The sequence below is a fragment of the Rhinolophus sinicus genome, chromosome X (assembly GCF_036562045.2).
Source record: "Rhinolophus sinicus isolate RSC01 chromosome X, ASM3656204v1, whole genome shotgun sequence".
Classification (NCBI taxonomy): domain Eukaryota; kingdom Metazoa; phylum Chordata; class Mammalia; order Chiroptera; family Rhinolophidae; genus Rhinolophus; species Rhinolophus sinicus.
This window is the reverse complement of record NC_133768.1, coordinates 68,626,620-68,640,414: the sequence shown is the minus strand read 5'-3', so window position 1 is coordinate 68,640,414 and position 13,795 is coordinate 68,626,620. Positions and strand designations below refer to the sequence as shown.

At 35.7% G+C, this 13,795-nt stretch overlaps 1 protein-coding gene across 1 annotated transcript in view; it reads right to left on the bottom strand.

Moving 5' to 3' along the window:
- Positions 1–3,100: 3,100 nt before the first annotated feature.
- CENPI (centromere protein I) overlaps positions 3,101–13,795 on the bottom strand; it is a 54,864-nt gene continuing 44,169 nt past the window's right edge. The window contains exons 20-21 of the mRNA XM_019716681.2: positions 7,397–7,438; positions 3,101–6,711 (exon numbers count right to left, since the gene is read on the bottom strand). Of these exons, the coding sequence (XP_019572240.2) occupies positions 6,610–6,711; positions 7,397–7,438 (144 nt within the window). The 3' untranslated portion in view covers positions 3,101–6,609. The remainder of the gene's footprint in view (positions 6,712–7,396; positions 7,439–13,795) is intronic.

The window sequence follows — 13,795 nt, the reverse complement described above, 5'->3', positions numbered from 1 at the left end:
ATCACTAACTCAAGGTCACGAAGGTTTACTATTTTGTCTAGTTTTCACGTTTTAGATATTCCATTTAAGTTTGTGATCCATTTTGAGTTAATATCTACATATGATGTGATATAGGGGTCCAACCAGATTGTTTTGCATGGAGATATCCAGATGTCCCAGCCCCACTTTCTGAAAAGACTGTTCTTTCCCCCATTGAATTGTCTTGGTATTCTTGTTAAAAAACAAATTGACCCTAGATGAATGGGTTTATTTCTGGACTCTCAGTTCTGTTCCATTGACCTATGTGTATCCTTATGCCATTAAATAGTGTCTTGATCAGTGCAGCTTTGCATTAAGCTTTGAAACAGGGAAATGAGGTCTCCAACTTTGTTCTTTTGCAGTATTATTTTGGTTATTTGTGGCCCCTTGCATTTCCACTTGAGTTTTAGGATCAGCTTGATTATTTCTACAAATGCCAGCTGGAGTTTGATAGAGATGCACTGAAACTGTATATCAATTTGGGGAGTACTGCTACCTTAACAAAAGTCAGTCTTCGCATCTATGAGTATCAAATATCTGAGTAAAAAAATGCATTTATTAGACGCAGTTTTACTTTTTTGTTCGTTTTACTTTCTTTAAACAATGTTTTGATACGGTGTATTACATTGATGTTAATAAAACAACCTTGCATTACTGGGATAAACCCAAGTTGGTCATGGAGTGTAATTTTTTTCATATATTGCTGGATTTGATCTGCTAGCATTTTCTCAAGCATCTTAAATGTGTAGATTTTTTTAAAAAAATCAGATTTGGGGCATTATCAGTCTTATTTCTTCAAAGTTTTTTCTGTCCCTTTGTCTCTTCCTCTGGTATACCCATGAGTGTGTCTGTGTGCTTAATAGTGTTAGCACACATTTCTCGAAGGCTCCGTTCATATTTCTTCCCTCTTTTCAAGTCCAGAATTTCCATCTGGTGTGTATATATGTATGAACTCTATTACTGATACTCTTTTTGATGAGACATTGTCATCATATAGTCCTTTAATTAAACATGGCTTTTTAACGCTCTTTGACCATATTTATAATAGCTGCTTTGAAGTCCTTATCCACCAAGTTCAACATCTGATCCCCCTTAAAGTCAACTTCTACTGTCTTTTCCCCATGTATGGGTCACATGCTCCTGTTTCTTTGCATGTCTTATAACCTCTTATTAATTTGAACAGTTTAGGCAATACATTGTAGCAGCTCTGGACACTGATTGTTCCTGCTCCAAGATTTGCTGCTGTTTAGTAATTTGGCTGGACACAATCTGTCAAGTCTATTCCCCCCCACAGTGTGCCGCCTCTAATGTTCCTGTTAAGATTTATTATCTTTAAACCTGGCTTCTTGAGGGTCATCCCTGGGTCAGTAATTTAACAGTTAGACACTGATTGATCCGAGTTGTGCTTAAACCCTTGAATCAATAAGGTTTTCATTTTTTGCTGTTTTTAATCTGTGCGGCCTGGACACTGCTTACACACTTCAGGGACTTTACAAGTTTGTCGCACATTTAGTCAAGGACTAAAAGCAAAGCAGTTTCCTCTCCAGTTGCTCCTGCATGTGGTATTAGGCATGTACACATTCTTCCATATCAACAGGCCTCCTTTGTGCTTTCTCTGATCTCCCTGCTAAACTTCTGGCTACTCTGCCTCTATTAGTGTCATATCACGCTTTTGGACTCCGCTGATTTTTATTTTGGACAGTTCCTTGGAGCATAAATTGCTCCACAATAAAGTTAGGCCCCTCAGGCAGGGCCAGTGTATTGCCAGTCTTTGAGGTTTTCTCTGACCCCCTCCTAGGCAGAACCTCTGTTTTATGCAACAGTGTGTAGGAGAGATGGGAGCTGCCACTTGGCTGCTGAGCCCACTGGAACACCTCTTCTGTAACCCAGAGTTGGGTGGGTGTTTGGGGTATAGCCTCTAGCTCATAAGTTGTTGCGTCCTACTACTATTACTAGTTCTACAGATTTTGAATAAATGGTTTTCAATTTATTGTAAATCATTTTATCATTCTCCAGAGACTCTGAATGATTGTCTTTGCGAATTCTGACCAAGTAGAAAGATGTTTCTCTGGGGAGAGGTTCCACTGAGATCTGCACATTATCACCTAGAAGTCCTCTGCATCAGTTTTCAACTGACTGCAGAAACGGGTGATCAACTGTCTGTATTTAACTTAGTCCACAAAGCTGATTATAAACAGAAAAATGAATTTCTAATTTTTAAGTTAAAATTAATGTCTAACTTAAAAAATATATATACTTTATTCTTCCTCGTTAACCCAGCTAACAAAAAGTTGCCTACAAATAGATACAAGGGGAAAGCACAGCATATAAAAAATTCAGTATTGTTCAATTTCATACATGATTTAACTGTGCTATTGTATTCAGGTGGAATACTCATAAATGCCCAGGATGTCGAACTATTACATAGGTCCTTATACATTTATACTTTCAGCACTTTTTTCAGAAAGGCTCAGGTAACCTCTGTTCACCAGAGGATAAAGCTTAGAAAAGGCATGTTATCTCGGTAAGCTCCTGCCTTCTGGGATAGACAGTCTTCAATTGTATTTCTGTAAGCTACACTTTGATTGGATATACTGCAAAGGTAGGAAACATTTTTATATCATTTTCCCCTTTTTGGCTTTTCGATGAAATTTCAGATTTTCTACCATATTATATGCCAAACCTTTGAAAAACAGACATTAAAATCTAAATTTTACCAAAGAGGGAATGAAGAGGAAAAGTGCTTAAGTGACTTCCAAAGTCATACAATTCATTAACGACAAACCTAGAACTAGAAGCAATGGAAGGACTCCTTGACATCCATCCTTCAGCTCTGTGCACCAAATCTTGTTAGATAAACTAATATTCTTCCTGGAAAGCTGAAAAAATTGGTTTTACTGGTATGTACTTAAAAGTAGACTTTAATTCACATGTACTATTATGATCCTTGGGAAGATATCATTTTCTGAATGTTACAAAAATAAAACATTGGTAATTCAGGTCAACAATATGTTCTGTTAAACACTGTTGCCCATTGTCTTAGTCAGATCAGGTTGCTATAACAAAACTGCCATAGACTGGGTGGCTTAAAAAAAAACAGAAATTTATTTCTCACAATTCTGGAGGCTGGAATTCCAACATGGTGGGTTCCGGTGAAAGCCCTCTTCTTAGCTTGTAGACAGCTGCTTTCTTGCTATTTCTTCACATGGTGGAGAGAAAGGTCGTATTTTTCTTGTCTCTTCTTATAAAGACATCAATCCCATTCACAAGGGCTCCACCTTCACGATCTAATTACCTCCCAAAGTCTCCACTTCCACATACCATTACATTGGGGGTGAGGGCTTTAACATATGAATTTGGGGAGACACAAACATTCAGCCCACAGCAGCCATATTTATTAGAAATAGAATTTTTAAATGATTCTATTTAAAAACCTAAAAGTTTAATAAAGTGAAAAGTAATATCAACTGAAATCTTAAAAATACAGAGGATGCCAAAAAAAGTATACACATTTTAAGAAAGGAAAAAACTATTAAAATTGTAATAATATATACCAATAACAAAAGATGAATACAAATCATGTGTATACATTTTTTTGGCACCCCCGGTATTAATACCAATTTTAGAGATTTTTTTCTTTCTAGTAAACCATTTTGTAATATAAAAGGTAAAGAGAAAATTTCTACTATGTTAATAAAAGTTATGTAAAGTACCACAGACTGAACTACTTTTCTTTCCAGATCATCCCCAATGCCATGGAAGAAGTTACGATAAAATGGAAAACAAAATGTTAGAAATCTAATAACAACTTTAGCATTGAACATTAAGTGAACATTTATAATGTCAACAATTTTGCAAATACTAGGTAAACAAACTATTATTTGTGTACAATTGGGAAAATAAATCAAGTTTTCTATTTTTTTTCTAGACATCTTTTCCACCAAAGCAAAACAGCTATTCTTATATAAACCTTGTTTTACTTTGCCACGAAGAGTCTTCCAAAAAGTTTTCAAATAACTAGAGGTTTGGCCTATTTCTATAGCCATATGTATAATCTTAAGTGAGTTAAAACATTGACCAAGGAAAAACTGGGGCAAAAAGGTGCCCAGGGAATAATTACTGAACAAATGACAAACCTAAGGGAACATTTTTTTTCTTCTGGAACGTAAACTTAAGTTTAGAAAAGTTTCTTCAATAATCTGAATATTGTTAGTTGTTAAATAATCAGATCCCTTCTCACAAGTTAAAGTTCTACGTGATCTTAAAGATCAAAATATCACGTTCTGAAAAACAAAATAGAAAGTTATTTGGAGTACAAACTTAAAAACCAAAGAGAACTCTATATGAGATTACCCATTGCAGAAGTTATCATATTTATTTCAAAGCAACTAAAGTTTGCCGTCAACATACCACACCATTAAATACTTTTTGAAACGCTCCTTCACTTGGCTTCCAGCAAAATGAAGTCTGACTTTTCTTGTAGCTCACTGGAGGGTCCTTCTCAGTATTTTGCTGGTTCCTCCTCTACTTCTTAAGGTTGGCACACCCCAGGGCTCAGTCTTTTGTCACCTTCTCTTTCCTAGTTGCACTAAGTGATCTCATCCAATGTCATGGCTATTCCCTAATGACTCCCAGATTAATTTGCCAGTTCCCACTTGTACCTCGGATATCCAACTTGGATATCCAACTGCCTACTCAGCATCTCCATCCTAACACGGCCACAACAGAACTCCTGATTCCACATCTGTTCCTCCTCCAAGGTGCCTCACCTCTGCATCCCAGAATTCACCCAGTTGCTCAAAAACCTAGGAGTCATCCTTCACCGCTCTCTTCCCCCTCCTTATATCCAAGTTATCAGCAGATGTTATCTTCTCTACCTTTAAAGTAGAGCCTGAATCTAGCATCTAACCATCTCTTCCACCCTCTTCAACCACACTACTCTAAGACTCTCGCTTGGAACACTAATAACCTAACCGGTCTCTCTTCTTTAACCCTAAATCCTCTTCAGTCTAACCTTCACCCTGAAGCTCCATGTAGCTAAGTCAAATTATGTCACTCCTCTGCATTCAATCCTTTGAATGGTTTCCCATGACATATCCAAACCGAGCTGTAAGGACTTTCATGAACTATCCTCTGGCTTTCTCCCATTTCAATTCTTATCATTCTTCTCCCTTAATCACTATGTTGTAACCTTACTGGCCTCTCTGCTATTCTCCAAACAGGCCAAGTAAGTTAACATTTTTAAGCTTTTTCACTTGCCTTGACATCTTTCCAGAATGCTCTTTCCCCAAATAGTCACATGGTTCATACACTCATTTCAATAGGGCCTCTGCAAACGTCACCAGCTCAAACAAGCCTTCTTTAACCACCTTATCTAAAATAGCGATTCTCTCAACAGTCTGTCTCTATTCCTTGCTTTTTCTTTATAGCACCTCATATTACATGTTTATTTATATTTTTATTGTCTGTCTTCTCCAATAGGATATAGTAAATTCCACAAAAGCATGTACTTTGTATTGGCCACAGCTGTATAACGAGTACACAGAAGAATACTTGGCACATAGTAAGCTCAATAAATATGTATTGAATCCGAAAATGAATGAATAAATGGGATTCTATTCTGAGCATCATCCAGTAATATAGTTTAGGGCTTTATTTTGCTTTGAAGCAAAAAAAAACACAAACAAACAAACAAACAAAACCAAGAAAAGAACCATAAGAATGTGCCCTTAAAAACAAAAATTCACCTTGATTTCTCTCAAATGATATGAATTTTATTAAAAGGGGGAGAGTTACTCAGTAGCATTGAAGCAAAATTTTATAGTAAGTTTTCAGCAAGATATTTTAACTATTATAATTTTTTTAAAGCTTCAGAATTATCCCTGAAAATAAAGTTGCAATTAGTTTATTTGTGCCTGAAGACTTAAAAAGTGGGATATATACATATACTGGTACGCACACACAAGAGAGCAGTTTCGTGAAATAGTAATGTCTTGATTATCCCACAATTCTCTCTCCCCTTCCTTCTCTCATCAAATTGCTACCAGTGAAGGCCAAGGACTCTACCAACTACCTAAGGCTAGCTTTTAGAGTTAGAAATGTATCCTGTTAACTGGGTGTCGGTGCAGTTGTTCACAGTAAGAAAAACGGGAATACCCACAGAGGTTTCACGGAGGCAGCAGAGTATTTTACATGAATATGTCTGTGGCTTAACTGCCACTGTATTACCTGCTCTCTTCCATCAGCGCAGTTTATACTCCACAAGAATGTAAAAAACCCCAGCACATAACGATGTATCTCTTGATATATAATTTGGTGAAAGGCAGAACTTGATGATGAAATCATTTTTCACTAGGGGGCTAAAGACTCTAGATCCTGAAAAACAAAGTTAGCCACATCGAAGCTTTCCTGAGCCATGGACAGAAGGCTAGTCCAAGCACACCCTGAGGATGTCTGTTGGTGAAAAGAATATGGAAACTCAAGTTGAGCCACTTGGCCTCTCTAGCAACACGGAAGGAATTTAGTCCAGTATGCTCCGTTTATTTCTATCAGCATGCATTTCATGTCGATCATGGGGTTTATGCTCTCTGATCAGTGGACAGAAGAACGATGGATACTACTTCTTATGAAAAGTTTCAAGCCTTGTAGCCCCTCTGAAAATAAATAGTCCAAATACCAGTTCCATTTCTTTCCCTGTAGGCAAAAAAAGGGGATAATTACTTATCAAATATTTACTATGTTTATTCTCTACTTCCTCTTCTTTGCTGAGGAAAGGTTCCCTGCATCCTGGATGCACATACTGAGTTAGCTCAGAGGAAACAGGTTCATAATTGCAACTTGGTCACTATGTAACATTCAGACCAGAAAGTACCCAAAGTTTAAGGGCTACACATTCTTTTTACTATATTGGCAAAAAAATTTAGCTGTTCAACTGAGTAAGTATTGTGAAATGGAAATGGGTCATTATTCCCACCCACTGTGAAATAGATAACACAGGAGCAGACATTATTATATTACTGCCTATGTTAAATATGTACACATCAGGGTTTCTATAATAATGAGACAACTGTGTATGCTTTTGTTAAATTGGCCTTATTATAGTCACACTATAAATACATGCAACTGTATTCTAAAATGAGACACATGGTCACAACAAGAGCCAAAACCATGCATAGTTTTATCTTTAGAGAAGACTGTAGAGGGTATGTGTCAATAAATTCACCTAAAAGTCACTGGAATAAATTCAGAAGGCAAACATTTCATTTTGACTTTGTGGAGGCAGCAGACTTAAGATCTGGGAAAAAGTGAAGGTATAAATTCTTTTAATGATATGAAGCTGTATGAATTCCCTGGACATGATTAAAATAAGTTTATTTACCTGAATAGAGCTCACGTCTACCGTCCTTTCTTCTGGCCAGTCCTTTAAAAAACAACAGGAAAAAAACACACAAAAAACAAAATAAGGAAGGGTGTCCATATGGGGATAGAAATATTCGGTTAGCAAAAATTACGAGAACACTAAGATGGCTCTTTACTGTCTGATTAATTTGCTACATTCTATTCCTACCATCAGTCTTGAATTCCTTTTGAATAAACACACACCATAACCTTCCACATTTCTTCCTAGAAGCACAAACAGAAGAAAAGTAAAACCACAGTGGATAAAGTGAGCACCATTTTGCTAATCTATGGTCTCACTTTTTAAAATTCTGTGTTCAGCCACTGGGGTGGCAATGGAAGGTATCAGAGAGAAGGCTTTTTCAGAGGAATAAGATACCCGAATTGAGTCTTGAAGGAAGAGGAGGAAGTCTGGTGAGGCAGTCTGTGTAAACAGTAGCTATAAAACTGTAATTCTTTACGAGAACTCAGGCCTAAGTGACCCCATTTATTCCCTGGCCTTAACTATCACCTATTGTATTTCATTGAAATGCCGTCAATTCTTACAAACATTTTTTTATTCATCACTAAGAAAAACCTGCCTATTAAATTATATATAACACAATGCCTTTTCAACGCTTAGAATTTTTAAAAATTTTATAATAACTGCAAGATGTAGGCAGATTATGATCATATATCATTTTTATAAACATGAAATGGTAAATATATACAAAATTAGTGGTGAAAGTAATTCTAAAACTTCACATTTAGAATCCAACTCTTCTGAATTACTTTTCTACTACTTGACTTTGGATATCTATGCGTGTTCACAAAATAGCGTCATCTGTGCCAGAGTGTGGGTCATGCAGCATTTCTTAAAAGAACTAAAAGTTACTGGTGCTGGGGTGCCAGTTACATAAAGCTAATCAGCTTTTGGTCCCTGTTTCAAAAAAAGTCCACAACATGTATCCTTCCCTCCCCTCTTCCTCTAAGTCATCTGGTTTCTGAGACTTAAAACAGTGCTCCACTATTGTCTCCAAAAATTTTCCCCAAGCTGCTGACATCCATTGTGCAAGGTGTAATTCTGGTAATCTGCCTGTGCACTCTCAAAAACTACAAATGACAACTACATCATGATTGCAGCTTGGCTGACATCAATCAGAAGATGAGACGCATCTTGATCTCTGAGAAGTTAAAAAGTAAAAAAAAAGTGTGTTTTTGGAACTGATGAAATATTGTCCAGGCTGATGAATTCTGTATTTATTTCTCTAGTTCCAACCTCTCTCCTGAGCTCCAAGCCCCTATTTCCAACAGCCTACTTATATTTCTTGAATGTCTTAATAGGCATCTCAAACTTAAGTAGGTCAAAACAGAACTTGATTCTCAACTTGCCTTCCCAAACAACCAAAATAACCTCTCCTGTTCTTTCATCAGTATTCCTCTTATTAATAAATGAAACCACCCATTAACCCAATTGCTCAACTCGAAAAACTCAAAAGTCCTTTTGTTTTTCTCATTCCCATTTCTAATTAAGCTATCTTCAAGTCTTGTCTGTTCTACCTCTGTAATACGAGTATATCTCACGTCAGTCCACTTCTATGCATCTCTACTATCACCACTTGAATACAAATCACTATCAGTATCTCTTATCTAGACTCCACCAACAGCCTCCTAATTGGTGCCCCTGCTTCCACTCAGGCCTCCCCTTATAACTATCCTCCATGAAAAAGCCAAAGTGATCTCTACTAAACATCAACTCAGAACATACTACAACCCTGCTTAAAAATCTTTTAATTGTTTCCCCATGGCACTGCTATCAGATTTGTAAGGTAGATGGCCCTGCATCTCTCCAACCTCACGGCATTCCATTCTCCCTCTTGCCCCTTAACCATTAAGTCAAACTGTACTTCCTTTTTCCCTCGAATCCCTTGAGTCCTTGTACTGCTCCCATTGCCTGGAACTCTCTTTTTCCAGATATTCCTGGGCCGGCTTATTCTCATCTTTTAGAAGAAACCTCAGATCAAATGTCGCTCCATAAAAAGGCCTTCATGAACACCCATCCCTGATAATTCTCCAGTCACTTGCTGTCTCATCCCACCCTGTTTATGTCCTTTGTAGCCTTTCTCAAAATTTAAAATTATGTTTACTTATTTCATTACTTGCATAGTGTTTATTTTCATCAGGTGTTTAAACTCCATTTGGGCAGAGATGGTATCTATCTTCTTAAGTACTGTATTCCCAATGCCAGAAGCATAGTGGACACTAAATAAATATTTGTTGAATGAGTAAACAAAGAAACAACTAGTCATTAATTCAAAGGTAATTTATGATAAGAAAACCTAGAGCTTCAGAATTTCCTGAAATGTAAGCTCTACAAATGTTCGAAATATTTGAACTCATTAAATGAGCTGAGCTCTTTGACACTGAGAACCGATAGGCTACATTAAATTTACTGAATTATCTCTAAAAATCTGGCTAATTTGAAGTATTTACAGTGTGATAACTCAGTAAAATAAAACTGTCAAAATTAAATCATACTAACATGGTAGGTATCAGAGGTTATTTTTACCATCTCAAAAGTAAGATACTTAGATAATGAATCGTTAGTTGGTGATAATTAGGGCTCAAAAGGCACTCTTTACAAAAAAAAAGATTGGCATTAAAGCCTACTTTCAGAACCACATAGAAACATCATCAATTATAAAAATGGCAGTTTCATCTTCTGCCAAATGTGTTCTATGCCACTAGAATTTAACCATCCAGAACTAACCTTCCTTAAACATTGTAAAAAATATTTTCTATTTAAAAGAATATATCAATTCTTGATCCTCCAAAACAAGTTTGCTTACCTATATCCAAGTTGATACTATTTACTACTTTAGAGGCTGAGTCTTATAACTAAGACAGACAGACAGACAGACAGACAGACACACACACACACACACACACACACAGTCTAGGGAAAAAAACTGACTTATGAAAATCAATTCCACTCTATGATTCATTACATGCTTTTCCAAATAAGAATTCAATGAAACTGTGTTGACAGGGTATGAAGAAATGGGCACCCATTCATTGTTAGCGGTAATGTAAACTGGTATAACCTCTACTAAAAGCAATTTGACAGTACATAACAAAATTAAAAAGGTATACCCTTTTGAAAGCAATTCCACTTGGACCAATTTTATCCAATAGACACACTTACATGTGTTTAAAATGATGCATATAGTTCAAGAACATTCATTAGAGTATAATTTAATAACAAGATTAGAAACAAATTAAATGCTCAATTATAAATTATACGTTTAACTTATGTTAGATCCATACAATGAAATACTACAGACTTCAACAAGAATGAGGCAGCCCTTTATGTAAAAATATGAAACAAAGCCAAGATATGAAGTCAAAAAATCAAGAAGCAGAAAAGTATGTATAGTGTTGAAAAAGATCATTTACAAAGATGTATACAGTATGCCTCTAGAAGGATATAAGAAACTGAGAGTGGTTATTTTATCATAAACAGTGCCCACGTGGATTTCCACTTCCAGGATGAGGTCATGAGGAGTTCTGTGGACCCATTCCCTAGCAAAATGGGCAAAACTAGCAAAAATTTTTTTTAAAAATCCAGTATTTAATGTCTCTGGAAATTGTCCTAAGAGCATATGGCAAATATAAAAATATTTATTGAAGAAAATCTACTAAAATTCCATAAGAACAGTGAGTGTCTGGGGCATGTGAGCCATGACCGGCTCCTTCCTAGTGAGTGTGGCTGAGGGGTCAGGGCTATAAACACCTACATTAAAAATAAAGGAAGATCTCAATTCAATAATCTAACCCACTGCCTTAAGAAACTAGAAACAAGAGAACAAACTAAAACTAAAGCAAGAAGGAAGTAAATGATAAAGATTAGAGCAAAAATAAATGAAATAAGGAATAAAAACAGAGAGTCTCACACTTTCTGATTTCAAAACTTACTAAAAAGTTATAGTAATTAAAACAGTGTGGTACTGGAATGAAAACATACAGATCAATGGAAAAGAATAGAGAGCTCAGACATAAACCTTCATGTATATGGTCAAATACAATCTTTGACAAAGGTGTCAAAACAACTCAAAGGGGGAAAGAACAGACTCTTCAACAAAAAGTGCTGGGAAAACTGAATATCTACATGCAAAAGAATAAAGTTAGACCCTTATTTTACACCTATACAAAAATTAACTCAAAATGGATTAAAGACCTAAACGTAAGACTTAAAATATAAAATTCCTAGAAAACGGGGAAAGCTTTGACACTGGACTTTGCAATGATTTCTTGGATATAACATTAAAAACACAAACAACAAAAGCAAAAATAGACAAAAAATAGCCAATGGGACTACATCAAACTTGAAACTTCTATGTATCAAAGGAAACAATCAAGAGAATGAAAAGGCAACCTACGGCATGGGGGAAAGTATTTGTAAATCATGTATCTGATAAGGGGTTAATATCCAAACTTTTTATATAAAGAACTCCTACAACTCAACCAAAAAAATAACAAAAAACCCAAATAACCTGATTTTAAAAATAGGCAAAAGACCTGAATACACATTTCTCCAAGGAAGATATAGACAGCCAATGAGCACATGAAAAGATTCTCTACATCATTAATTAGGGAAAGGAGAATCAAAATCACAATGAGACACCACCTCACACCCATGAAAATGGCTTTTACCCCTAACCCCAAGAAAAACACCCAGAAAATAATAAGTGTTGGTGAGGACATGGAGACACTGGAACCCTTGTGCACTGCTTATATAAATGCAAAATTCATATGGAAATTCCTATGGAAAAGAGTATGGTGTTTCCTCAAAAAAGTAAAAACAGAATTACCGTATGACCCAGCAATTCCACTTCTGGGCATAAACCCAACAGAACTGAAAGCAAAGACCTGAACAGATAATTTTATAACCATGTTCATAGCAGCATTATTTACAATAGCCAAAAGTTGGAAGTAACCCAAATGTCTATCAAAGGATGAACAGATAAACAAAATGTGGTATATACATACAATGGAATATTTTTCAGCTTTCAAAAGGAAGGATACTCTGACACATGCTACAACATGGACGAGCCCTGAAGACATTATTCTAAGTGACATAAGCTATTTACAAAAGGACGAATACAGATGATTCCACTTATATGAGGTACCTAGAGTAGTCAAACTCATAGAGACTGAAAGTAGAATGAAGGCTGCAAAGGGCTATGGGAAGGAAGCAATAAGGAGATATTATTTAGTATATATAGTTTCAGTTTTATAAGATGAAAAGAGTTCAGTGGACAGATGGTAGTAATGGTAGCAAAACAGTGTAAACATACTTAATGCCATTGAACTATACACTTAAAAATGGTTAAGACAGTAAATTTTATGTTATGTGTATTTAACCACAATTACAATCTTAAAACAAATTAAGTATAGAAAAAGCAATGAAACCAAAAGTTGGTGCTTTCAAAAAGAACAACATTGACAAACCTTTAGCTAGACTAAATAAGTGAGAAAAAATTACTAAATTACTAAAATCAGAAATGAAAAGAGGGAAATTACTAATGACAACAGAAAAAAACGTATTGTAAAGTATACCAATAAATTAGATAAATTATAGGAAATGGACAAATTCTAGAAAGAAGCAACTAAATGTTGAGAGTGACTCAGGAAGAAATAAAATATCTGAATAGACCTGTAACAAGAAAAGAGGTTGAATAGTAATTTAAAACATTCCCACTAAAAAAAACCAAAAACAAACAAGCCCATGACCAAAGGGCTTCACGGGTAAAATCTACCAAATATTTAAAGAATTAATCCTTCACAAACTTTTCCAAAGAGTAGGAGAGAGAATACTTCCTAACTTATTCTATGAGGCTAAAATTAACCTGAAACAAAAACCAGACGAAGATACCACAAGGAAAAATCAATATCCCTGAGTCTCCACAAACTACTTGGAAATCAAATCTGGCAACATGTAAAGGGACTGCTCTCCACAACCAAATGGGATTTATCCCAGGAATATAGGGTTGGTTAAACATCTGAACATCAATTAACATAATATACTATATCAATAGAATAAAAGGCAAAAAAAGAACACCATGTGATCATGTTTGTAGAAGCAGAAAAGGCATTTCACAAAATCCAAAACCCTTTCATGATAAAAACATTCAACAAACCAAAAATAGAAGGGAAGTTTCTCAACCTGATAAAGGGCATCCATGGAAACTCCTAACATCATACTGGTGGAAAACTGAATTGCTTCCTCCAGGATCAAGAAAAGAATAAACTTGTTCATTCTTGCCACTTTTCTTCAACATTCATTGCACCTGAGGCTCTAGGGAATGCAATTAGGCAAGAAAAAAAGAATAAAAGGCAT